General features: G+C 42.5%; 1 protein-coding gene and 1 long non-coding RNA gene across 5 annotated transcripts in view; both read left to right on the forward strand.

The window, feature by feature from the left end:
* The window catches only part of WDR7 (WD repeat domain 7), a 143,199-nt gene that overhangs the window by 106,904 nt on the left and 8,420 nt on the right, over positions 1-27,875 (forward strand). For all 4 annotated transcript variants that reach the window (XM_027794508.2, XM_055791615.1, XM_055791614.1 and 1 more), the window contains 2 exons: positions 151-233; positions 6,250-6,349. In XM_027794508.2, coding sequence (XP_027650309.1) covers positions 151-233; positions 6,250-6,349 — 183 coding nt within the window. The remainder of the gene's footprint in view (positions 1-150; positions 234-6,249; positions 6,350-27,875) is intronic.
* On the forward strand, positions 11,186-27,789 carry LOC114013706 (uncharacterized). Its single transcript, XR_008744912.1, has 2 exons — positions 11,186-21,746; positions 23,189-27,789. It is a non-coding gene; the product is annotated as an uncharacterized LOC114013706 (long non-coding RNA).

Below are 27,875 nucleotides of genomic sequence, written 5' to 3' on the forward strand. Positions count from 1 at the left end.
ACAGTTCTGGTTTGCTTCATCCCAATTGATTTTAAAGTTAGGTATCAAAGATGCAGTGGAGCACAAAAAATCTCTATTTTTGCCTATTAGAACTTTTATTATGAAACATAAAATACCATATGTAAAATTATTCTAACTTTTGTTTCCAAGGTTATGGACATCATCATGTATTGCCTTGAAGGATCTTTAGTTAAGAAAAAGGGTCTTCAGGAATGCTTTCCAGCCATCTGCAGGTGAGCTCTTCCTCCAAGAATACTGTGAAATAAATTGCAGGGTCACCAGCAGGATGTGTTTCTTACTTAAGAATGAAACAATCTTTTACATGATGTTTGCACCTTAAAATAACAAATGTGAAGAGTGTTTTTAGCTCACCTATAAGCATTTGTAGGCTTTTAGTTCTCTACCACATCTGACAGAAATGCATATGAGCAAAGAAAAGCATTAACAACTCCTTGAAGCTGGATGTTTTAAAAAGTCCAAAAAGAGGAAAATGTTGTGTAATCACATGAAAAACTCTGTCCTGCTACCACTCCATATATCGTAGCTATACCATTGGAGCAGCCACACAAGCTGAGCAGCTTCCTCCAAAGGATTTATCTCAGTCTGTGTTGTTACAAAAATGAGAATAATGTACTTGAATAACAAGTTAGATTCCAATATGCACAATCTGCCTGGGTGAATTAATTGTTACCATCAAAGCAACTGGGGAAAAAAGAAAACAGAGAAAGCAGAACACAAAGATGTGGTTTGGGGGCTGAGGTGGTGTTCCCAGACACTCCATGGCGTGGCTTGCAGCAGGGGGGGCTTGCAGCAATGCCTTGCAGCCAGCTGCTCTCCCTTAGTGCATCCAGACCAAGCCACAAGCAGCCAGTGTAAGGTGTGTGTCAAAGCAAGATTTCCCAGGGCACTGAGGACCCAGGGCTTGTCAAAGCTGGAGCCCTTTACTTGCGTTTCAAGGTCTGTTTTTAGGAGCACAGTGCTTCAGCAGAGCATGCTCTCGTACCAGGAGTTCAGCCAAATAACAAACACACTTTTCATTCATAGAAAGCTTAAGCCTAACTCCGTTTTGTCCTCCAGAACATCTTCTAATGGAGAATTTTGGGAATAAGTATTATTTCCTTTGTGGCAATAGCTAACTGCTGTAATCCGCCTAGTAGCTGGCAGTAGGGCATAGTTATCGGAGGAGACCATCTCCTGACCAGGCACTTCCAAGTCCTCCTGAGCCATTTGCACAGGTGGATAGCCATGCCATCCCATAGGAAAGGTCAGTGAAATTGAGATAAGAAATAGAAAGTACCAAATGCCTTTGTGGAATAGAGCCTTGGTTTTGCTGCCCTGTCACCGTCTCCCAGGCATCCTCCAAGGGAGCAGGCTGTGCACAAAAGCTTTTGTTGTAGGCAGCGAGTAGCACCCTCACCCTTGTGGTAGGAGCCTGCCCTCTCCCTGGATTTTAGAAACTTTTTTTGGATGCTCACACTGGATGCAGGAGATTCAATTGAAATTAAACCGCACAAAGCATAGAGAGCACTGCTGGTGACTTAGAGCTGCCCTGCACTCTGCAGCACGTGGAAATGTCTTGGGCAGTGTTTCAAACTCTGTCTGTGGTGCTGGGCAGCTCTGTAAAATCACAAGGATGAATTTGCACAAAATGATAGGGAAAGAGAAGCACAGTGGCTGTCCTGTGCTCACGTCGTCCATGACCTGGCAGTTCGGAGGGTGCTGAAAGGCACGAGGGGCTGTTCAGATGCCGGCCTCTGCTAACCTTCACTGGGAGTTGAGCATCGTCAGTTGTCTTTTGTCTTGGGCTTGTTCTAATTCACTCCGAAAATGGTACTTTCAAATAATAAACCATGATTGATAAGATGGGAACATTTACAGTATCTTTAGACTACAATATATGTCCCAGTTATGCTATTAAACTGGTACAACCAATAAATTATAATAATCATCTGTCAACCATTACAATTTAATTTAATGAGCTATTAAAATATTGAACAGTTTCAAGAAAAGGAACAATTACCCTGTTGATGGGTAGGACACTGATAGAGGTAATCTTCCTTCTTCCTGATGCTTTAAAAGGCTTACCTTAAAGCATAAATGCAAGCATAAGTGGGAATTAGCGCAAAAATCTCCCTAGTCCTGTTGTATTTTTATAGTGATACATTATCTTAAAGTTTTGCTAAAGTACTAGTATTTCCTATTCTACATAGTTATAGCCATTGTAAAAATGATGCAGCACCCCACCAATGCGATCATTCAGCCCAATGGAAAATTTCATCAAATTTTAGCAAATGGTTGAATCTCTGGAGAGATTCCCTGTGGAAGTACTTTGACATAATCCAGTTGTTATTTCTTTTAATATCCCAGTGCCCTTTCTGCTGTACTGAGTTATTTGCGCACCCCTGTTGTGGCCAGATCATTCGTGTGCCTTGGTGCTTGCTGCGCAGGCTCTGCTCCCTCAGAGGATGTTGTGGAAGTCCCTTACTCGGGGCTGTAATGGCAAACGTTTGTTGTGCCTCTGTGGTCTCTTGGAAGTGATTTTCCCGTTTCAGCAGAACATTAAACCCAGGGCTGGGAGCGGCACTGTGCTCGGTTGAAGTACCTGATTATTATTCCTCTTGGGTTTTCAGCTTTTTTTCACTGTTGTACAAATGTAGCAGTCATGCCACTATTTGCTGTGAGCATGACTGACTCAGTCCTGATGGCTGGCGCTGAGGTAAATCCATCGCTGCGGATGGTTTTGGATATCGGATCTTACAGCATAGGATTATGGTGTCTATTTAGTTTTCCCTTAAGTGTTATTCTTTATAGAGAATTGTACTGCCTTTTGGCATGCGCTATACAAACCCATTTCTTATCAAAATAAGTACTGAGGTACAATGCAATGACTATGAAATATTTCTCAATTTCTTTAAAATTGGAAAGGGTAACATTGAAGGCTGCAAAATCCTGTTTGACTCAAACGTTTTCCAGATTCAGCAGTTGGCATTGCAGCTGAGTGGTCCCTGATGGACTCTGCTTGGTCAGGTCATGTATTTAGTACAGGCAGCCGAGTTCAAGCAGTCTGTGTCATGGCATAGTCTCATACAGGAAGACAGATTAAATTAAAAATAATAAGTGGTTTTAATACATCTTTTTACTAGGGAGTAGCCTTATAGGAAGAGCGCAGATTTTGAGGATTAGGCAAAGTGAGGTTGTACAACAAATTTTTATGCCCTGATGATTTCTAGGATTTTGGAGAGTATAATTGAAGGAATCAGGGTCCATCAGCTGGAGGTGCTGTTGTGATAATGCTCAAGTGAGCCTGAAGCGTCAGTCTGTAGAAGGAAAAGAAAAAAGAACAAAATGTGAAATAGGATGAAAAGAGTATCAAAATTATAATCCAGAACCCCTCTGCCTATTGCAAGATACTGAAGTCTGAAATTAATGAAGCTGTGATGTTAATGAACAAATTCCTTTTGATGAACATTTAGCATTTCAACTTAGAATGTTAATTTTTTTAAAAAAATGTTGTATAACCTCTTAGATACTTCAGCAGTCACTAATTCAGGTTTTAAAGCAGTTGGTGAGCTTTCACTGAACCACAGTGTTGCTGCTGCTGGCTTTTCTAGTGCCAGCATAAACCCCAGCCAGCCCGAACAGCCCCATTCCCAACTGGCCAGTGCGCTCGCTGTTATTTGGAGGGAGTAGTGTCATTTTCCTGCGAAGCCCTTAACCCAGTTGCTCACACCAAGTTTCTCTGCAGAGCAGTAATGGGGCAGCACCCAGGGCAGGGTCTCCACTAAGATGCTGCCGGTGGCTGTGGCTGCACCAGCCAGGCTTCCAAAAATGAGTTTGTAGCATAGTCTAAATGTATGCTGGCACATCATTCTATATTGAACTTGACCATATGGAGGTTTAGAAAGGGGTGCAAGGGCTTAAAATATTTAAATCTCTGTGAGCTTGTAGCAATGCTAGGCTAACTAAAAGATAAAGAATTAAGCTAAAGAGCTGACAACTGTATGTCAATTTAAGGAGTAATTTTTTAGAAAATTGAACTGAAAAGCATCTATTTCCTTGAAGCCTTTTCCCCCCAAACCCTCTGTTGTTATGTGGTCTGATGGATTCTGCTTTTCAAAGAAAATTACTGACTTGGCGCTCTGTCTAAATGGGCATTTAAATGCAGTAAGGAGAGAAATGCTGTTTGCTTACATATAATAGTATGTGATATTCTCTTTCTAAATCTATTGGAGGAGACAAGCAGACTGTGCCCATTCAGTAGTGTAATAGAATTAATGGGGATGTAAAACAACTTATATAGAAACTTTCTGTTGTAATCCGTTTTGCTTGTAATGATCAAGCAGTGTGTGAGGTTTTTCTTCTAAGTGTGTATATAAATCCTGAGTTTGCTGGCTATATAAAATAGCCTTAAAAAATTAGCCCCCTCCCTGTTCACTTGGGGCACCACTTTAATTGTGCAGGTGTTTGCAGTTTGACATGAAATAGTGAAAAATGTGAATGCTCTCTTAGTATAGTCTCACCCCTTATTCACCGTGCATGGGGGGCTCTAGACCCTCCTGTTTGTACCTGTTTGCCCTCAGCATTATCGCTGTTCTCATGCCTGGCTCCTGCCTCTCCTGCTCCCAGGCTATTTGCCACAGCTTTTGATTTTTTTCTAAGTGCTTCTTTTTGTCATCTTATTAATAAATGAGAAACTATTATTATTACTGAATAATAAGTAAGCTGTGTTGGTGCCACTGACCGAAGGAATATGAAAAGCAGATTGATAAGGCAGGTGCTGGCTGCAAAAGAAGGTAGCGGAGATGGTTTGTGGCCTGGAAATATTTCCATATCCCAAGAAGAGGGAGCATTAAAAAGCTGCCCATCGTCATCCTTGTACGCTCTGGGAAGGGAGGGTTTTGTGCTGGCCACAGCACGTGGCCATATGGGCTAGTATGTCTGGTGGCCTGTGGGCTCTCATCAGGGGCTTTGACATTCACCGTTGACACTCTGGCCGTTCCAGGTAGGGTAAGAGTTAGATGAAATAACTGGTATAGCCAAAGTGGGGTTTGTCTTGTCTTGTCCTCTCGAGTGGGAATTACCAGCAGAGCTGTCAGGTCTTTCATGGTCGGAACCTTCCCTTTGGTCTTGCCTGAAGTCATCTACACCCCTCTGCTGCAGCACCTTCCCTGCGCAGGGGCAGGATGCAAAAGTGCATCCAAGCTACTTACTCTTGCCCTTTCTCCCACACAACAACTGATTTCCTTTATTTTTCTTTTTTTTTTCTGTAACACCATGTTTTGTGCTGTTTTTCTTCCTGACTGCCATCCTGCACTGTAGAAACAAGTGTATCACACCTGTGTGAGAGCAGTTGCTATGGTACTCTGGGAATCCTGAAGAACAGGGAGATAGATCACTGCAGGATTTGTTGTTTGAAGCCATAAATATTGTCAGCAATGTATTTTTATAAACTGATTCTGGAAATCTCTGGCAGACTTTATTATAGTAAAATCTAACTGTAAAATTAAAATGTAATTGAAGTGTGGTCAGCAGTTTTCACAGGTCTGCTCTCCCTTTTCTAAGAAAGGCACAGTGATCTTCCCAAAGATTTGAATTTGAAATAAGGATTTTGACACTCTTGTGCTTCAGGGTGTAGAAATTCCTTGACTTTTGCAATTGTTTGAATTCAAATTGATGTCATACAGCCACGCTGGACATTAAGGACAATTGCAGGCTTCTCAGATCCTTTTCACCTGAAGGATGTTACTGGATTAGAGAGCATTTGATGAATTTTAATTTGCTTTTTTTTATGCCAATCAAAAATTTATGAGTTTGCATATTTTTCTCTATACTTTCTCTCAGTCTTTCTCATTTAATTTTCAAGGAAAAGTGCTCTGAAGTCATTCAGGGTGTTAGATTATCTTGTTTAACCATTTGACATGCAGCATTATTGTGGTGTGCCACTATAAACAAGATATGCACATGGACATTCAGGGAATCTGGTGATAATCACAGATTATTCCCAAACACAGTGGAGGTGTTGAACACTGTATAATAAAAATAAATAAATCTGATCTGATTCTGTGGTGATGCAGCAAACATCAGTTGGCTTTGCTGAATGCCAAGTATGAAAACTGGCAGCTGATGGATTTTTGAATCAAATCTCCATTCTAGCACTAATGTTAATTACCCAATGGCATTGCAAATTAATTTGAACATCATGCAGGCAGATCAGATCTCACCTGTTACTTGTTATAATGTTCAATTCAGGTTCTACATGGTCAGCTATTACGAGCGGAGTCACAGAATAGCAGTGGGAGCTCGCCATGGTTCAGTGGCCCTCTACGACATCCGGACTGGGAAATGTCAGGTAAATAAATCATTGTGACTTCCTCGCCATAAAGTGTGGAAGTTATTGAAAGGAAAGAGCAGCAAGCTCTGCATCAGTTGACATGCTAAGCTGCTGGAACATTATGGATAATGCTGAGGGGATCAATAGTTTAATGAAGGACTCCAAGTATATAGAGCCCTACTGTCTTCATTCACTGCAACTGAATGAGTGCTACAGATGGGTTAATAATGAAAGCCTAAAGTTAGGTGATACCCCTGCTCTGAAATAAATGAAAAATCTGATTTTTTTTGAAGTTAGGGTTTATAGCAGGATACTTGCCTACTGTAGGAGTCACAGAGAAAATCCACTGAGGGGTTGTTTTTTCTTTTCCTAAAACTCCTTTCTGCAAAATGTTGTGATGCTTATGTTTGAGGTATTTACAATTTTCTGATGTTAAATAAGATACATATTTTCTTACCAGTTACCAGTGACCTAGAAGAGGATATACTTAAGGATAATGTTGAAATGAGTGCCTGGAATTAAAAATGTTTAAATGACGAAGTATTTGCCTTCTCTTTTCAGAAAAGTTCATTAGTAATTTTCTTTATTATTCCTTGTACTATGTGATCAGCTATTATTTCTTATTGAATTTCAATAGTCCTCATGTAAAGCTTGGGTAAAATATCTGTATTTTTAATCTGCCTCGGTGTGTGTGTGTAAATATATTTTTTTTGTTGTTTCTAAAAGCTGTTATCTTTAGTCCTTAGAAAATCTGCATTATAGAGAAGGCAGCATAGATTCATTCCTACTAGATCCGTTGGTAGAACTGCATGCTTAGGTGTATGTGGCTGGTTCACTTCCTGTTCTGAAATTTTGGGGTTTATTTCCCAAATCTAGTAGCTGACAACATTGTATGTTCTGGTATATTTTGTTTAGACAGCACTCCTATGGAAGCTAAGATGGCCAGATTTGTTTTATAAATAGCTGTATAATGCAGGCAGATAGGAAGTATGGAATGCTCTATCTTGTTTTATCTTAAGTCATTTGGATCATGATTTATTAATTGAACTACAAAATGGGTCCACAAGAACAGCTGTGTATTGATATATCCGATGTCACTGATCATCTTTGCTGTCCTGCAGTCCTAGCCAAGATGACCACGGTGCTGCAGAGCTGTGTGTATCCCTCTTTCCAAAGAAGTTTCCTTGATTGTGCAAGGAGCCTGCACGTGTTGTGTGACTTTCTTCTGCCTACTCAGCAGCCAGTGTGATGAAGCAGCTAACATCCCCCTGGTCACAATTCCTTTTGGTGGGCATCACCGCACTGAAAGTGGAGAGTGCAAAGTCCAAATAAGTCTGTGAAGCTTTGGCATCTCAAAGCAATAGCTAATTCCTGATGCTGTTGGAGGGGGAGAGGTAAAAAGCACAACTATACACTGCCTTACATCTCTCTTTTCAGAGCATAAGGAGAGTTGGTAACAAAACCCCTCCTTCCATTTGGCAGCAGCATTTAACCAGTGTTGTCATCCTTGTGCTTTTAACTTTGTCCAACGCATACTTCAGCTACCGAGCTGGCTCCTGGGTGAGCAGAGGAGCTGTTAAGATAGCGGGTAATTCTGGCATGGCTGCCTGTGGCACGTGAGCTCAGGTGGGTCTGTAACTCCCTTTACACAGCCTGGGACCCACGGCAGCTCGGCAGAAGCCCGGCGGTGCTGGTGGGCAGGACAGCGAAGGTGCTTACAGCTGCACATGTGTATGGGGCTAAACCTTCTACAAAAATCACCCAGCTGGCTTGGTTTGCCCTTGGTTTGGCAGGCTGCTAAAATACCCTATTTTTCTCTTCTTTACCTTTTCCTTTGGTTCTTTTAAAGTGAATTCTGTCTAATAACCACTGGCTGTTTGAAGGGGATTGTGCATAGCTGATATTTGCCAGCCTTTTCTCAGAAGCACACTATGCTCCACGTCAGTCTCACCTCGAACTAACTCCAGTTTTCTATCGGTAGATTGTTTGCTTGCATAGTTTGATGTGTTGGTGAATATTCACAGCACTTGTTTTCTTACATTCTTCATATGCTTCCATGTAGATCATGGAAAGCAGAGATGGGTGTGACTGAACGGACTTGCAGGATAATTAGGGCAGGGTCCTTTGCAGGTTTTATTATTATTCATGAGATAGAAAAATTTGGTGACTGCCAGATATATGATTATTAGAGGGCAACGCCATCTATTGGATACAGGTTTCTTATTCTAAATCTGATATTTTAAGTTATTTCTCACAGTTGCAGATTTCAGCTGCTCAGAAGATTTGAAATAGCTTCAGGATTGTATAGATGAAAAAGTTTTGAAATTGGAAAAAAGCTCAAATTTTTACTTTACATAAGTTAAAGCCTTTCAAAATGTTTATCAAAATACTTTAATTGCCTTGGTATGTTTAAGTCGAGCACACATTAGGACAGGTGCCTGAGGAGTGCTGATGAGGGTCAGGGGCCCTGCTGTAAGGCAGAGTGAGAGCTGGTGGGTGAGCAGTTGCCCACGCTGGGACAGTAGCTGGAGCCCTTGGCCAGCCTCCTTCCATCCCGCTCTCGTCTTGGGACCTTCTCACTTTCTGTACTAGCTGCGGCTTCATTTCTACTGAGAAAAATGTTTCTCTAACACCGGCCATCATCTAGCTTAAGCTCATTCTGTTTGTTTATAAAGTTTCTTGAACAATGTTGCCAGAAACACACTATCAAAAAATAGCTTAGTCATTCACTATTTAAAAAAATAAATGATTCTTTGAATCATTTCCTGAAGCCATAAACATAATTTTGCAGTTAGTAAATATGTTAGTGTTTTGAAAGCAGAAGTTTGAAATGCATATGGAAGTTTTATTAGTTGCCCCATCGCACCTCTCACATCAGCTGGTTTTAGTCAGGCATCGGAATTACTGATTGGGTAAGAAGAGGGGGAGCTGCTTTCCCCATTCATACCTTTCATTAAGGATATATGTTAAGTGAGATTACCTCAGAGATAAGCAGAAGGGAAGAGGAGTGGTAAGTGTGGGTATTGCAGGTGGGATCTCCTTGGGACATGAAGGCTTGTCCCTGCTGCAGCAGGCATGGGAGCTTCTCTTGTAGCAGCTGAGCGAGCAGCATCTGAAAAAGCCTTGGGTTTCTCGACGCCCAGTAGCAGGTTGTTCCAGAGTATTGATGGGTTAAAATATCATGGGTTGGAAATATTATTTTTATTTTTTTTATTCCCAGACTGATGTAGTTATAGCTATCTAAGTCTTTGTACCACCATTGACCTTTGGCTTAAATAACTGGTTCCTCTCCTTGGTTTTTGCACTTGTGCCTTATTTACAGGCAGCCTTAATGCTCACTTTCAGCCTTTGTTTTGAAAGGTGAAAAAACCAGAGGACTCTCAAAACTCCTTCTCCACAATGTACTCCCTGTTTTTCTTAATCCTCCTTAGGCAAAATGCCAGTTTCTGTTGTAGGCTGCACAGACACTGTCTTCAGTGTTTATTTCAGTCTTGCTGCAGAGCTTCCCCAAACCTTCTTTCCCTTCCCACCTTCTATGAAACCACACAAAAGCAGAAATTTGAAAGGTTTCTCATCCTAATATCATTTTGCCAGGTGCAACTGCACATCAGAGCTCACGTTTTTGACAGGTCCTTGTCGCACCCTGTTGTGTGCGTTCCTGTCGTACAGAACCTCCTCTTCTCCCTTTAGCTTTGTTACTCACTCCGGATGTGGTTTTTGGAGGTCATTACTAAATTACCGCAAAGGCTGTCCCTTAGTGTAGGCTGTGGGTCTCGGGTCGCTGAGCCCCCACAGATCAGGAGCTTGCATGGGGAGGTGCATCTCTGAGGTTTTCTTTTCTTTGACACCAAAGCCAGTCTAAACCACCGTCACCTTCTGCGCTCCCAGGGACTATTGGGAGCAGCAGCTCTGAGAAGCATTCAGGAATAAAAGTTCTTTATCAATTAAACCATTGCAGCTTACATTAAAACCTTGGCTTATGGCAGTAGGCGCTGTAGACAGCCAGCACCCTTCTCAGCTGAGGGCGTGCATGTGCTGCCCTGGCCCCGCTGAAGCCGGGGGTTGGTGGCTGTGGCCAGTGGTATCGCCAGGGTGTCACCTGTCCCCCGAGCAGGAGGGCTGGCGGTATCAGCGTGCAGTCCCCCGGCTCAGTGCCCTGTCTGCCCCCCCGCCTCTGCCCCCCTGCCTCTGGGCTCCACAGATGCCTCTGGAGAGCAGCACCAGGGCACCTGCTGGCAGCGTTTACGGAGCAATGAGTTCTGTACGTGGTGCATGTAGAAACCAGAGTTAGGTATGTTACCACTAAAAACATGTTGTTCTTCATGCCTCTCAAAAAGCTGAGTGAATGGTAGGTTTCTCTGAGCTCACCCCATGCTCCCCATGCTCACCCTTCCCAAAAATGGGCTGGGGTGGTTTTACGGGCTTGATGTGCAGTAAAGGACTGTGCTCCAGCAGCCATCTGACTTATGGGCGTGAGACTGTTTGGGAGGGCACCTGTGCCTGCACCAACATGCTCCCATCCCTTTGAGTCACATGCAAAAGTAGGCAATCCCTCCTGGAGGTGGAGAAGGGCTTTCTGCTCCCTTTTTCCTGGAACTGCACATCTTTTCTTCCTATTTGGTCTGCACAGCATCTCTGCTCTGGTGCTTCAGACTGGAAACCTGCTCTGGGGGCAACGTTTCTCATTTCTGAGATCAAGAGAGCAGGCTCAGGTGAGCTGTGAGAGCTTGTGGCAGCCTTGTTTGCCATGGGGTGTTTGAGCCCCATCTTCCGGGGCACTGGGGATGCCCCGCACCGGCTGGGGAGGCGGGAAGCAGCTGTGCGAGCTAGTGGGCAGGAGGGCAGGCAGGAGGGCAGGCAGGCTCTGTGGTGCCAGCTCGAGGCAGAAGCCAGATGAGCTCTTCACTTGGAGATCTTTGCGCCCAGGCCCCGTGGGGGAGCAAGGCAGCCAGGTATCGGGGCGTCACTGCCACTGACGGGGTGCTGCCCTGCTGCGCTGAAGCCGTGTTGCTCTGGAGACGCCTGAAGAAAATACCAGAAATCCCCATACAAGAAGGAGATTCTTTGCTTTGCAATTGCTTTTGATTTTGTGATGTTTGCATTGAATAATTCATGAAACTATAATCTGGTAACTTAGCACCATGCATACTAGCATAGTTATGGTGATGAAAATAAAGCTTAAAATGTTAGTTTTTCATATCACACAGCCATGCTGAAAAAAAGAAAAAATACAAGTCCCTTTTAAGTTCAGCTGATGGCAGGATCTGAGCAGTGTGGGGTTTGTGTTACTGAAACTGTGTACAGATTTAACAGAGTTTATAGCTGGTGGAAAAATCTGTAGTAATTACCAGCAGAAGAGCAAACTGCTGGCCCAAACATGCACTCTGATTGTGGTTCCTTTATTTTTACGCTATAGGTGAAACAGGGTGCTAATAACCTGGATTTTGTGATGTGCCTGTAGAAAAAAGGGAGGCATTTTAACTGTAATAATAGGCAACAAAAATATTTTCTAGGGTTTGGTGTTTTGTTACTTCCAGCACATTTTTATTTGGTATACAAGAAAGGTGGTTGTACGTACTGACTGAGAAATTACACCTAATGATTAATAGTTTTTTCTGTAATTTAGTATAGAGGTTAGATATTCTCTCTCTCTTTCCTATTAGATTATTTATTAAATATTTTCTGAGTGTTAGGTGGTGTTGCCAGTGCCCAGTGTCAGACACGAGCGAAGCTGGCATTCATGTGGTTTTTCGGGTGCTTTCCTGCCGTGGTTGGCGGTGTGTTGCGGGGAGCAGGGCCGGGCAGTGTCCTTCCCATGGCTGTATTGATTTGCCCCTCAGCTGTTTGCAGCGCAGAGAGAACCCAGGGCCTTGTTGTTGATTATCTACACAATGTCTCAGTGAACAGTATTGACCCATTGCCACTCACTGCCTATGGCTCTTGATTTTTCACACTGTCTCCATGACACTCACAATAAAACATACTATCTTATTGCTGTGTGGCTCTGGAAGCCAACCGATCTGCCCATAGTGCAGCTGCTGCCTTTCTGGAGCGCGTGTCATTAGGTGGGCAGCAAGGTGCTGGCGCCCTTTGGGGTGGTCTTTGTGTACCCTGTTTTGAGGGGTCCCGCGCCCTGCACTCAGGCCGTGTCCTGCACAGCGGCATGGGGCTCATTGTGCTTCGTTGCTGCAGATCTCAGAGAAAGGTTATGCAAGGCGCTCTCAGCGTGGCTTTCGAAATGTTTGAATAATCTAAAGAATGAATGAGATTTTTTTTTTTTAAGGAAAGAGAAAAACCCAACCCACCCAACAAAAAAAACTGTTAGGAAAAGTGAGATGATATAAAATACCAAGATCACTCTGAGAATTTTAAGTGCTTTGATAAGTTTCAAAATAATCATGAAAAATAGAAATATCAGTTTAGCTGGGCTTTTTGCAAATCTGTTTAATTATATTTTACTATAAAGTAGCGTAGCCATATGTTGGGGGAAATTATGGGAATTACTCCTTTGCAATAGTTTTGTCTTTTACAGTAATGGTATTTGTGCTGTACTTTGGATTATTACTCCGAACTGCTGCTACGGGGGATTTCTTTGTTTTTTTTTAATAAATAGAACTGTTCCACAAGAAGTTCTGTTCCACTAGAATTTTCTAGTCTTAAACTGCACTAGGAACTCTGTTCTGAAGCTTGATTAGAATTATGTAGAACACTGGCTGAACTTTGGCATATCAATTCATACAGTATTTACTGTTGAATCCATTTAGCATTTTCTGTTGTTGGAGAAGCAGTGGGTTTGTGACCAGAATATTTTTAAATCCTTCAAAAACAAGGTATGCAGAGACAAGTGATGGGAGGTAAAGGCTCTGGAGGAGGATTCCCCATTCCGGCGGTGCACGGAGCAGCCTTTCAGGAGATGCTGAGCCCCCTCCACACCTAGGGAGGACCCAAGTTCCCTGTAAAAGCAGATTTTTTTTTTATTATTTATTTTTTTTAATGGTGCCTGGTGCCACATCCATCAGAGTGACATCGGCGGTCTCCAGAGCAGCATTTAGCAGTTCAGTGTGTGTTTATCACGGATGAAGGCTCTCTCAGGAAAGTAAAATTGTAAATGGAGGGAGCTGATGACTGGTGGCTCCCTGGCAGAGGGAAGGAGAGAAGTGAGAAGGGATCTCTGTGATCATCAGGTCTGACCTCCTGCAGGGGGCAAAACCCTTAAATCTAGCATCACTGGGCAACGTGCGTCTTGAGAAGATCATCTCACCTTAATCTTAAATTTTCCAGTAACGGAAAATCTGCCAGAATCATCCTAAGTTGTTTCATTAGTTAATAATTTTCATTATTAAAGCTATATTTTGTTTCTAGCTTGACTTTGCTTTAGCTTCAGCTTCTGACCAGTAGGTCCTGTTTTACTTTTAACTGTTCATTTGCATAAGAAATTGTTCATTTTGTTTATGCGAGTGAGTGCTCTACACATGGTCAGAGTTGCACCACCGTACTTGACAAATGGAGGAGATGAGGCTGCTCTGGGCTGGAGGGAGGCTGGCAAGCCCAGCCAGCCCAGGGTGCTCCCAAGGCTGGTGCTCTTCGGGTCTTCCCTCCACAAGCCCAGACCCTCTGGGTGTTCTCCTCAAGCTGTGGCAGCAGCAGCTCTTGCGCAGCTTCTGGGTTTAGACGGGCCCTTCTGGGACCCCAGGAGAAATGCACTAATTCAGCACTTTTTCTGTTTAGAGCTGCATTCCAAACCACATCGATTAGCCAATATTTAATCCACCTAACAGCCAACCTGTTCGTTATGTATCACTTTCATTTCTCCCAGGAATGTGTAAGACTGCACCAAACACCTTTCAGAAATGTTGCCACATGAGGGTTTTGACTTTTATCATTAAAACCATACGTTTCAGTAAACTTGCTTGATAACACCTCTTTTCTATAAAACTACATTGTTGACAAGGGTTATATTGTATGTAAATGTTTTATTAGTGCCAAGTTCATATGAGACATACCCTTCTTTGGAGAGATTTGCATCAGGGAGGTGGGCTTTTAACTATTCAGGTCTTTCTCTTTGCTCCTTTAAGGTACAACTGTGGTGTAACTGATGCCATGAGCTCTCTCCCTTCCCCAGGAACACCCTCATTTTTCAAACGCTTGCTGGGAGTCCATGTTAACAAGCTGTGAGCGCTTTGGCTGCTTCACTCGAAGCTCCTACTTTTGGCTACGATTATCAGTGCACATTTTACTCAAGAATTTTTTTTGTTTGGAAAAGCAAATGTTTCTGTTGCGATTCATTCTTTGGTCTGAAGAGAAATTTCAACAGTTCTAAGCCAGGTTCTGAAAATGGCTGGTCGTGGGTATAAATAAATAAGTCTTTAACCTTGCATGTCAGTTCTGGTTTTGCCGGGAAATAGACATTAATTATCCTTTTAAACCTCCAGTGCCTTCATGAGCCTCCTGGAGGTTGACCTGAGATCTTGAAATGAGCTAAACACCGTTTGCATGATAATGCAGAAGGCTGTTGCCGGGTCCCCCGGAATGTGTTGCAGTTTTAGGAAGGCTTTCCAGCTGTCTAAGGAACATGCCCGACACTTTTTGCGCTGCTTGCTCAGTCCGACCAGCAGCAAACTTCCACAGCTGCCTTGAATGGTGAGAAAGCTGCTCAGGGCGGTGGGTTTGTTTGGTTTCGTTGTGCTTCAGGGTTTTTTTAAGGTAGTGACCATAAACACAGCCATAACTTTGTGCTTGCATGTGGTTTGTCTGGTGCCCTTTCTGTTTCCATGTGCTGCCCAAAAAACTAGAGATGTACGTTCTTGAAAGGCGCGTTCTGCTTGTTCACGTGATTTTTGACAAATTTCCTCAAGTTTCTATTTCTGGAGAAACTGAAGGAGAGCTAAAAGGGAAAATGTATGGCTGAATCACCTCCCCATTCTTCAGAGGGAGGGTTATATTCAGCTTGCAGATTACTCATGCTATGCTCAAAAATGAAAATCTGGTACAAAATGTTTACAGCCTTATTCTATCCCTTAATTCTATTTTGAAAAGAAATTATCATAAGGAAAGGGCTGAGTAACAACTTTAACAGAAAGGCTGCTATGCAGTTAGCCTAATGCATGTATGTTTTTATGCTTCCCCCCCTCCCTTTATCCGTGTGATCTTGTCCCAGTTTTATTCTGGATAACAGAGAGCTGCCCACGTTTAAACAGGCAGAGGCTTGCTGGCAGTTTTTCCCTTGTTGCTGTTGGTTGTTATGCACAGGTTGTCCTTTTTAGGCTGACCTTTTACTGGCACAGCTTTAGGGCCAAGTGTGGTTCAGCCTTCTTGGAAGACAAGGGGGGGGGGTGTTTGTAAAAGTCCCTGGAATGGGTTTGGGGTGGTCCTGGCGTGTGCCGGCTTGCTCCGTGCAGGGGGTGTTTGAAGGCAGGGAGGTGCGATCCCCTCCAGCCAAGCAATTGCAGGGGGCTTTGAGGAGCCAAAGCTTTTAAGCGTATGCAGAGCTGCCTTTAACTGAGTCATAGTTATCAGGTATTGCAAAGGTTAAGCTTTATCAGCTGCACAAAAAAAGGCTGAGGTTTCATCAAAAACTTCCATCCTCACAACCTGTCGACCACAATTTGATGATGATTATTGATTATTTCACAGCCTTTCACTCACTCTGGCACTGCGGCCAGCCTTGATATACAGATAGGACTGCAGTCCAGCTAAAATAAGACTCCATCTTGATAATGGACTGAGATGAGATACTGTTATTTGATAAAGATAATTGATGTTTCACAGTGAATTGGAAAACAGTTCTGAGTGCAGCAGATCTGTGGCCGCCTCATCTGCAAATGTGGCCTTTGTTTACAAAACACAGCAGAAGACATGCCCTTAAACCTCCCTGCCACCGCTGGTTTAGCATGGCTGGCAATTTCTAGCCAAAAATAAACCACTTAAATGGAGAAGCGCTATTTGTAATTTCGCAGTCACAATGAAGTTTCTCAAAGGTGTATGTAGCTTAGCGTGCTTCTGCTGAGACACCCTGGAGATCTTGCTGCTTCTGCTTGGGATGCACTTGCTAATTTATTTCAGGTGAGCTGGTATCCTAAAATCCTTCTGTTGGTTGTTTGGGTTTTTTTTCCACTAGTATTTATACATGGCATTTGAATCAGGCAAAATGCTACTTGAAAAAGCTGGAATTTGTCTGGGGAAAATAAGGCCTAGTGTATGTCCGGATTTCTTTGTTCTCCTGAAATTTTAAGCTCATTAATTGAAAACATAATGCATGCTTGCAGTCTCCCATCCACGCCTTTGTTGACTACACATGTGCAGCCCCCGGTTTTGAATTGATTAAGGTATCACTCATTGCAAGTTGCATTTGCCCAAGTTCTTTTAGTCCTATTATAGCCTTTGTAACCTCTAATTAAGCAATAGGAGATGGCAGGGAGTGAGGTTATCTTGAGCTAATGACACCCCAAGTGTGTTGTGTGGCACAAGGTTCACCTGTGTGCTGCTAATCCTCTGGGGGAGTGATTATCTAATGATAAATGTGCCACATTGCAGCTCATTGATGCCGCTGCAGTGCGCTCCTGCCACTGCTGGCGTGGCTGAATTACGCTTCCCATTCCAAACGTCATCTTTTCCATTGATTTTACAAACTGACAGTTTTGAGGTTTTCTGAAGTGACTTACATACTGTGCAAAGTCATGACCCAGGAGACGTGCTTCTCTTTTCCTATTTTTAAAGTAATATATTTATTAGGAATACAAGGCGAAAAAATGCATAGTCATTTTGCTAGGCTAGAAGCAGTCCCAGCAGGTGGGATGCAGTTAAAGGCTCATATTAAATTCAAAACAAATTATTAATATTTTGCATAAGCTTGTAAATTATCGTCAACATGCAGCTGAAATTCCTGTATTTAGAGGTGCAATAATACAGAAGAAGAGTGATACTCTGCTGTTTTCTTTTTAAAATTGAACGCTAAATCAGCGTCGGCAGACTGTAGAGATATATTTCAGGTAACTGGATTTTAGGATACATGATTGTTGTTGACCTTGGAATGATGGGAAAATATTAATGTCTGAAAGTTGCTTAATGATATTTTGCGCGTCAGAGCCTCTAACACTATTTTATAGCCGAAACAGATTTAGTGACATTATTTGTTAATTCTGATCATGCTAATCTGTAAGAATTAACTCACCTACATTCTTTCTTTGGGGGTGTTTCTTCACCGTGCAGGTGAGCAGCAGGCATGGCACTCAGCTCACATAAGGGCTGTCCCGCAGAGGGATGTGTGAGCTCCCGCGGGAGGCTTCCAAGGATCTGCTGCCCTCACTGCCTGTACATGCAGCCCAGGAACCTGGGGTTGGTGTGATTATCTCTGTTTAAAGTTACGACAGGTAAATTCTTGCAGAGTAACAGAGTCCAGTCTGGAATTCCCCCATTAATTCATACATACAAGCTGTTTGATAATTTTTCTTTTCCTGTAGAAATGTGTTTGGGTATGTAATGAGAGACTGGCCCTTACAGAGTCACTAATTAAAGACTTTCATTAAAGCATGAGAACTGAAGCTGCCTGCTGCTGTCACATCTTCTGGGTCCCTTACTGGTGTAAGAGGTGGAGCCTCATTCAGAAAATATATCTGTTCTTCCCACCGAGAGGGCTCAAACTGAGAAATTCCATGAATTTTGTGGGAAAATATCACTGTACCTCCAGTGCTGTTCTCATTTTTAGGGCATTTTGGGCCATTGACTTCAGCCTGGGTATTTTGCATGTCTGTCCGTGTGTTCCTGTTGGCTGGTGGCTCCAATCTTGGAAGAATGGAGAATTCCCTCTGAAAACAGAAACCCTTCCCCAGCATTGAGCTATAGATGATACAGGGTTGTATATGCAGCTGTATATTTTGATGCATAATTTATGAAAACCATGTCTCCTGTAAAGGAATCTGCTGAAGCCAATGTCATTGCTGTTCCTGATACATTTACCGGTACACTGAGGGGTTCCCAGGATCTGGGCGCCAGCTGGGACTTGCAGTCGGGTCTGTGTTCCTTGCAAGTAGAGAATGGCTTGGTAAAGTGCATGCGGGGAGAAGCACACCGTACAGTCAAGGAAGCCATAAAATATTCTATTTTCATTGATTAAATCTTGGCTTTCATCATAAATATTTAGAACTGCATTTCATAGAGATACTTGTAACTGATATTGAAGTGAGCTGTGCTTAGTGTAAACCTGCTGTAAACCTGTAGTACTGGATGTGTAAGGAGCTCGTCATGAATACAAATGGTTCATTTAGCTGAGCAGTATTGAATTCTTTAGCTATTTTCTTCTACAAGTACTCCCTTTACCCTGGTGCTTACTCCTGCTCAGGTGAGTGTCCATGGGAAGCACAGCTGGTGGTGGGTGCATAGCCAGAGGAGCCCCCAGCCCCCTTTGTGGGATCACTGCCATGAGCATCACTGTGCTTTGCCACCTCAGAGTGCCTCCCCAGGAGCATTCTGCAGATGATGCAGATACGCGCCTTTGTATGCAAAAACTCTGCGGTTTTCACTGGAAGATTAAAGAGAAGTCTGAGTTTTGGTTCAGTTTATTTCAAAGCAAAAGATGCTTTTAAACATGGGTTAGAATCGATGCTGTTTGGTCCGAGGTGCTTTTATTTGGCTCACTGCAGAATTAAAGTTGGAGCTTTAGCAGTCAAAGCAGTAATGGAATTCTGCATAGTGTTATTTTTTATTTCAGTACCTAGGTGACTTGCAAATTTTTATTCTTATGTAAGGCAGAAGATTATTTCATATTATATTTGGACTGAATAGTTGCTGATGTCAGATGGCTTGTTTCAGTTAAGTTTGATTATTGAATAAAAGACACTGTACTCAAATACGGTATTTTAAAGACAGAAGAAGAAAGATAGTTATCCTGGAATCTGAACCTATATGTGCATTTACTGACACTGTCGCACCGACAAGTTCAGATGAGGCAGGAAAACTTGGTAGCAGGAACACACACATCCTCAAATTGCAGATAAAAGATAATTACTGAGTATAATCTTTTAATTTCATAGGCTTTTTCTCACTGGAGGCAGGAAGGGAAGCTGTTAGGCTGCAGAGCAAATGCCCCCTTGCCAGCATCCCGGCACACAGCACGTGTGGAAGCACATTCAGTGCAGCGTACTTTGGCTGTAAAAATACTCTGATGTGCCCCGTCCGTGCTACAGCCGTGGTAAGGTGCAAGGGGGGCTGGGGTGCTCTCTGTTTGGTTTTGTTTAGAATCTGACTTGCACGAGCAATAGCAAAGTTCACAAGGGGAAATCCATCGTAATGTAATACAGGGTAGTAGTAAGTGCATCGCTGGCAAATGGGGTAGGAATTTAAGGGGACATGCTTCAGCTGCACCAGCACCTGCATTTGCTCATCCTCATTGATACAGGTACAAGCCTTGCTCTTGAGTTCTGTTTACATTCTGTTCCCAGTACGAGATGACCATAGAGAAGGCGTTAGGCTACCCTGTGTGATGCGTGCCCATTTTCCCTATAGGCTGCGGTAGCTTTACCCCGAGCTGATTTTTGTAAATATACCAAATAATACAGTTGAGGGATTTTATTCATTTTTACTGTAACAAGAAATGATTGTAGCCAATTGGCAGCAGATCCCAGCTATGTTAGGGATGCAGTAACGAAATAGTCACTTTTTTCCAAGTTTCTCAAAAGTTCTTTTAAAACCAGTGTTTAATTATGCACAGTTGGTTGGCTGGTGGTAATTTAACAGTATATTTTATGAGAGTAAACTGTCCTTATATGCTTCTACATGGAAGGCTGGTGGGGATTTAATCAAGGTGCATATTTACAGAATGCTAACTTCTCTGCATTAACTTTTCCCTGGCATATTGTTGATCTGCACCAAATCTGCCTCTGTGCTTTGCAGTTAAATCTATTTTGCACATATAAATATATGCATTAAGCTACAAGTAACAAATGCAAACTGAAAGTCCTCACTTAGAGCGTAGCGAGTGCACCATAAATTCATACCATAACTCCATGCCAACTTCCCAGCCTCAGGAGGCTAAGTAATGAGGCCTCTGGAGTCACTAAATTTGCTTTTTAGGTCATGCTGATTAGGAATGCTGGTTTGCTAAAAGACAGATTTTTTAAAATTTATTTATATATTTTTCTGTACTACTTTTCTAGTTGATTTGGAGACTGGTGGTTTAAAGGAACTTGCCTATTCCACCTTTGCAGGCATGCTGCGTTTGCAGAAATGGGAACATCTTGTTAGAAGTGGGAAGGCAGGGACAGACGCCAAGCGAGGACTGTGAGTGCAAGAGCAGAAGTCAGGACTGCTCTTGAATAATCAAAGTTAGTAAAAACTAAATTAAAAACTCATTCAGCTACAGCTTCCTACTTAACTCTTACGCCTCGGCTGTCAGCTTCCAAAGTGGAGAGCTGACAGTGTAATCCATTCCAGTAAGGTTTTTTTCCTTTTTGAAGTGGTACAATTTGGTATACAAAAGTCAAATAGACTGGAAAAAAGACATAAAACTTCCTGACCAGCCTCAGAGGCCACAAGCCCCCTGCTGAGTTACAGATTTCTTTACAGCACTGAGTTAGTAGCATCCCCAGGAGCAGTGACAGAAAAGCACGTATACAGATTTTATACTGAGATCTGCAAAGAAAATTGAGTTTCCATGTATCTACAATTATTTCTAATTTAGCTGTTGCTTCCTATTCAGACACTATTTCCTACACAAAAGGTGGCCTCAATGCTGCTTTTTCCCTTCTATAAAAAGCTTTTTTTCTTCAGATGCTGCTAAAGCAGTTGTCTGGAGCTGTCCAGGGAAGCACCTAGCTGGGAAGGGGAGTAAGGATTTATGTTTTTTTACATTGCTTTTACAACTTATTGTTAAAGAGAGAAATCCTAGATTACCCCAGACAGATCTGGCAGTGTTTAGCCAGATAAACAGCTGTCAGTCACCTCAGTGTAAGAGCTGTCATCCTTTTTCCTAAGGGACTGTCACTCCCTTTAAAGAAAAGCTGAAAAAAGAGTGTATGCAAATACCTTTTAAAAACAAATTTTAAGTCTAACTTACAGTTCGTAACTTGCAAAATCACATTTAATTTATATTCCATATTTCAAGTAGAAATAGAGCACTAATATGCATTAAATGGTGATGGTCAAATCTGGGTTTCCTCCTTTAGGGTTGCCCATGGCCAAGCAGCCCATATTTAAACACCACTTTCTCTCTCTGTAGATGTACAGAACTATTTTAAATCATGTTGGTAACACTTCTTTTTTTTACTGGCCTGTGTCTCCAATCAAGACATGACCTTTGTGAATGCATTTTTGCTTTCGGGGGTTTGTTCTCTGTTAGGGAAAAACATGGCCCTGAACTCAGGCTTTGTGCCCAGCTGCTTTCTGCTTTGCTTCTCGCATCCGTAAGTGTGAGACCTGTAGTGTCGGAGCACGGGGAAGGGCTGGAATCCCAATGGAGGAGGGAGGTGAGACCTGCTGGATCCAAAGGAGAACTGCTGCCGGGGCTGCCTTTCTCTGGAGGCATCGGGGCACCTGCTTGTGATTCAGCCCCCACGTTGCTGCAAGCAGCTGCAAAATGGCTTTTTGGCTGTGGATAGAGAGTAAGACTATCTGCAGTGAAACTAAAGCTTTTAAGGTACATTTTGGAAGGAATTGAAACAATTAACACCAAGTAAGGAAAATCTGTATCCCTAACATATTAAATAACTTAGAAAAACTTGTGAACACATCATCTCTTATACTTTGTCAGTTATCGAGTAATGATTGATTGCTAATTTGTTTTGATATTTTATAGCTGTACAACGGCATATAATGCTCCAGGTATTATTACTATTACTGTGAACTAATTTTCCTAAAATTTAGAGGAGTTGTGTGATTTAAGTGGCCTTGACACTATTCACAGGGTTTCTGAACACCCAGATGCACTTTGAACGCAAGGCCCAGAGCACTTCACCCTTCTCTCCACCCGTCCCAACTGTTGTTTAGTGATGTTTTAATTGCAGAATATTGCGGAACGTGCTGATGTCTGTGATCTGCATAATATAAAAAAGATATGCTTGTTTAATGGGAGAAAAGTGAAACTCTTGTTAGGTGGAGGACTGGTTTTGTGGTAAGCTGGGATGTAATGACAAGGAGGACTAGCCATTACGTGCTGCGGTTCTGGTGGTGCTACCTAGCACTGCTTGCAGTGACGAGAGGGTGCCACGGTGTCCTAGTGGAGATCACTGGATGTGTGTATTTGCACATGTGGGTCTAGCCAGTGTTCTCAGTTAGGTAAGGTGGGTCTCAAAAGAAGCACAAATTATTTTTTTAAAAGGGTCAAAAACCTGCTGCATTTTTCAAATGCAATGACATTGCATCACCAAGTGTAAACCATCATATGCAAATTACTCATAAGAAAGGCTTAGGCTTGTAAGAAAATGTTCTCCACAAATTGTAAAATTGAGGACTGCAGTTTCCAAGTTGCTGCTTGTTTTGATAATTTTGATGCTGATGCTGGTGACCTTTGGAAGAGGATGCAGGTGGTAACTCTGGAAAAAACAAGCAGCATCAGGGAGTTCTGCAGCAGGTGACAGTTTGCCCAGGAACTGCTAAAGATCTGGAAACATGGCTGGTGCTGATTAGAAGAAAATGAGAGTGAGGAGCAGTGAGAATCAGAAGGCTGGCTTCAAAAATGTCAGCAGAGTTGCTTTCTGAGAGTCCGCAGGGCAGAAGACACTTTTAGAAGGATAATTAAGTCCCCAAACCCCACCGACCTGGCGGGAAGCACTGATCTCATTAGCTTTTCCTATTCCGTTGGAGTTGCTGAACGCTTTTCTTTAAAGTCTCGAGTCACTTGGGAATTACAGATTTGTGTTTTGCAAGTGCATTGAAGGCTCTGAATTCAAAGGTTAAAAATACTGCGGCGCTCTAAATAGGACTGTGACATTGTTCGAACTAGTGTTCTTTAAGACTTGGGCAAGTAGAGCTGGAGCTGAAAGGGAAGAGCTACACTTGAACACAACTGTTTGAGGATGGGAGCTTCTGGCTGTGCCAGACACCTCTTAGCTCTCAGGGTTTCATCTGTACTGAGACAGCACGGGCGGCACTTCAGCCAGAGGGCACCTTGGCGAAATGCACTTTGACTGGGAAGAGTGGGAAGCGTACGGGAGTGTTGTGCTTGGCTGCAGAGCCCATGACAGTTACTGGAATAGGCAAGGGGGAAAAATGGGATTGCAGTGACCACATCTAGCGCGTTGCCAGAGAAGTTTGAGAGGTTGGAGTGCTTCGTGCTCCAGCCACCACACACTGATGACCGGCTCTCAAATAGAAGTCAGCAGATGTAGGCAGGTGAAAAGCAGATTTTTGATCGGTTGAACTTCTTAATAAACAGTATTCATAGTAAGTAATTACATAGGAAGAGGGGGGGGCTCCATGCATTCCTGTCTCCCCTTAACTCACTTAACAATTCTTAAGTCTAATTAAAATTTTTAATAGCTTTTTCTTTCAATAGAGACTGATCTTTGATGAAAATGATGTGGTTCTGACAAACAGTATCTGTAAGAGCGCACTTTCTGTCTTTTGTCACTGGCTGGTGCTCTGAGCCATACAGGGTTGTCTAGGTGACTATTTATTTCTTTACCTAAGTTTCTTATGTTTAAAAAACAACTGTTCTATGAATTTGGTTGTTTCAGACCGTGCTATAAATTTGGTCATTTCAGCACAGGTATCAGAATTAAGGGTTTGCTAAGAAAATAACATTGCCTATCCTGTCTGCTCCTGAAATCTGTTTTAGTAATACTTATTTTTACTCTGACTTTTTTAAATGGCAAGTCACACCTGAATCAGGTAGCCAGGATGTGCTGTTCCGCCTGTTCGTGTCTGGGGGTTGTGTTCTCCCATGGCTGTAACGGGTTGACTGGGTTTTGCGCGGAGCACTTGCAAGTGCAGAGCCCTGGTGCTTGTCCAGATTGAACTCTTATCTATGCTTTGGGTTTTTTTTACACAAACCACTTGCAATTATTGTTATTATATCCCTTTTAATAGTGATTTAAATATTTTATATCTCACACAAATACTATTTAAAATATTAATTAATAATTAATAATAGAAAGAATATTAAACGCTTTCTTCCATTTTCATTGGTAAGGATAGGCTAACTGTACTCAGAATAATTTAACATATGAATTTTCCTAGAAATTAAAGCAAAAAGCTTAGCCTACAAGCTGTTGAAACCTCTTTTAAAACAGTAATTGTCAAGGAGATACAAATTTTAATAACAATACCAAGTTGTCTAACATGGTACTTACACAGATATTCTGAGGTTATATTACGGTATTAGGAACCTTTAAATAAAGTACAGGAGCATTGGTTTCAGAGGAAAAATCACTGCTGCTATCATGGACTGTGCTTTGTATGTTCAGGGGCAATTAATTACCGCAGGGGGGTTGGAGCTGACAAGTGCATGCCTGAAGTGGGAGCTGGGTTTTGGGAAGGCGGGTGGCTTTTTGGAGGTGCAAGCCCAGGCTGTGATTGCAGCCGTGGTTCTAGGGAAGAGGGGCTGGTGCTGGGCTCCTTGTGCGGCGCGGGGCTGGAGCCCTGCCATTTGGGGTGGGTTTACACTGTCCCGTAGCACCCAGGCGGCTGCACCTGTCATCTCATTTTTTTCTGGCTTAAGTTCAGTCAACAAAGAAGCTGCCTCTTGTTGTGGTTGTCATTTGCCCAGGAAGTAAAAGCAAATTGTAATGAGGCACTCGCAGCAGGAGGAGCTCCTAAGAAATGAGAGGCATGTATTGACAGACAGCCCGCCTGCTGGTCCGGCGAGAAATGGGGTTATACATGGCCTGCCAAGGCACTTCGGGCTCTCGTTGAACGCTGCCTCCCAGATGGTGCGCAGCGCATCTGAATATGGAGTAATTGTAATGGCTGATGCAAAATTGTATTACTGTAAGGTTAAAAATCAAGTTATATATTTTATTAAGTTAAAAAATGTCATACATGCGCTTTGACTTTATTGAGAAGCCACTTGAAGGACAGGAAGAAAATTAGTTTAAAGATGCAAATATACTCTTTTTCTCAGTACAGTCCTGAAATGTTACTGCAATTGTTAGTACTGCTGGAACTACCATAGAAATTGAATTAGTAAAGATACTTGAAACTGTCTTAAGTTAATAGTATTTTAGATATTTCCACCAAATTGCTTAAAAAGTAGAGATTTTATTTTTTTTAAGTGTTCATAAAAACTTTGTGACAGACTATCTTGTAAGAATTTACTTTTGGTATGAAAAATGAGGCAATGTTTTAGATACTTCTTCAGGTGAAGCCATTTAGCTTTGTAGAAGAACGCTGTTTTACAAAACCCAAAAGCTGGGGGTGCCCTGCCCCTGCCTGCCCTGTGGCCGTGGCAGTGTGGGGGCCAGCGCGGTGGCCGGGGCAGCCAGCCTTGGCAAGGACAGCACACGACTGGAGGGAAAGACTTTGCTTGCTGGCTTATTCAGTGAGGACAGCTGTAAATAAGTTCCATTTCATCTTTTTTAAACACAAAGATTAGTATATATTATTCAACGCTTTTAAGCATAGGACTTTCAAGTTTCATTTTATTCAGAATCCATTATACTTATATAAGAGAATTAAAACATAACAAAAAGTTACAGAAACCCTGCACTTGTATTGAGGGCACATGAGTAGATTGTCTGCTGTGTTTAAATACTGACTTTCTACGCACCTCTGTGGGGAGGGTTCATGCTGGCTGCCACGCTCACTGTAGTGCCCTGCACCGGCCATCTCGTCGGCTGCAGGTGCCAGGCACCTCCCGGCCGCAGGTTAATAGAAGGGAGGCAAAGCTATACCAGCTACCACTGGAAACACACCATCAGGAATGTGAGAGTAAGTGGGGACTTCCTACCATCTGTTGAAAATCCCTGGTACCCCCTCCATTGTAGGCACCGATCTTAAGTCCATATATTCTGAAATAAGGAAATCAGTCACATGAAAGTATGATGTGAAGAACATAGAGCAAAAGAAGACAGATGTGCGGGAGCCCAGGAAGGAGTGCTGCTGCAAACAAAGATAAGATTCACAATCTCTGAAGAAAAAAAGAAGAATGGCTCTTGGGCATAGTACATCGCAGCCTGGCGAAGGTGCTGTTCATCTCCTGGGGACTGAAGTGAGAGCAGCCGAGCAGGCACTGCAGGGGCTTGTGTTTACCTTTGAAGTGGTTGTCCTAATTATTTATTTTTATATATTCACCTCATAGGTCTGCCACTTTTATTGTTATCTCAAAGGCCAGTATTTATTCCTTTGCACAGTTTGGGCTCTGTGTATGTTCTGCAGGTTTTGCACTCTACGTTAGCATTAAAACCCATCTTCTAATTTTTTAATTAAAAAAAAAAGAAAATTTGTGTTTTGTGTTTCTGTGATGTGTAATCCCTCGGTGCCACTGCCAGGGGACCTCAGAGAGGTATATGCATGTCAGTGAAGCACTACTAACCTGCTCTTCTTTTGTGGCTCATTTCTGGTTATATTATTTGTAATACGATTCAAAAAAAAAAAAAAAAAAAAAAAAAAAAAACGACAAACCACCTCTAGAAATGACTGATCTGTCAGACCTAGCTGTATTTATTAAGACCTGTTCTAAACTTGCATTATTTCTTTGTAGTTGGGAGGGGGAAGCAGAGGGAGAGGTGCATTTTTACAGTAGGTGCCGTCAACCCCAATGATTTTCAGCTTAACATTTCAGTTGTTAAGTATCTGTTGTTAGACTTTGCCTTTAGCATAGTGAGTTCTATGTTTATGATTTATTGACCTTCTCATATCATGTTGCATTTATGCCTAAGAACACTTCTAGGTGGTTGCTGTGGCAGATCACCCCGGCTCGGTTGCTGAAGTTGCCCATGAAGCCATTGCCAGTGACTCCTCACTGATCCATGAAAGAGTTACAGAATTGCCTCCACCTTAATTTTCACATAACTGTTCCTTGCCCAGAGATTATTTGTGTCCTGCGCAGAAGTTGGAGCTCTTATTTTCCTACTGCTCCAAGCTAAAAGCAGGCACATCATTTTAGGGGTATTGCTCAGCTGTGGCAAACCTCCACTTTTGTGTGTGTTTCACACGACGGGCACCGGAAGGGCAGTGCTTCTGGGGGTGATACATTAGGCGTGAGGTTTCCTCAGTAAGTGAATTTTTTGTTTCCGTTTGGTCAAGGTACCCCTAGAGACTGGGGAGATTAATATCAAATAATAAAGGTGATAAAATATTAGTGTCTCTCTCTAGGAGTACTTAAGTTACTTTATCAATTTAAAGTATGCATTTCAGTATATTATGAAAATAAAACCGCTGCAGGGTACAGTGTTTGTTTTTTATGTCACCTTTAATAGAATATTGCAGTTCAATGCAGAGTTTACCAAATATTGGACTTGGTATTTAGGTTGCCATAGCTTCAGTATATCATGCATTACAGGACGGCAGTGGCAGGTGCAGAAGTCAAATAGTCTCCCAGGAGCATCATCCCATTAAAAAACAATTGCTTGGGCAGAGGGAGGCTGCAGACAGCTGCACTGTATCCCACCGCCTC

The sequence above is a fragment of the Falco peregrinus genome, chromosome Z (assembly GCF_023634155.1).
Source record: "Falco peregrinus isolate bFalPer1 chromosome Z, bFalPer1.pri, whole genome shotgun sequence".
Lineage (NCBI taxonomy): Eukaryota > Metazoa > Chordata > Aves > Falconiformes > Falconidae > Falco > Falco peregrinus.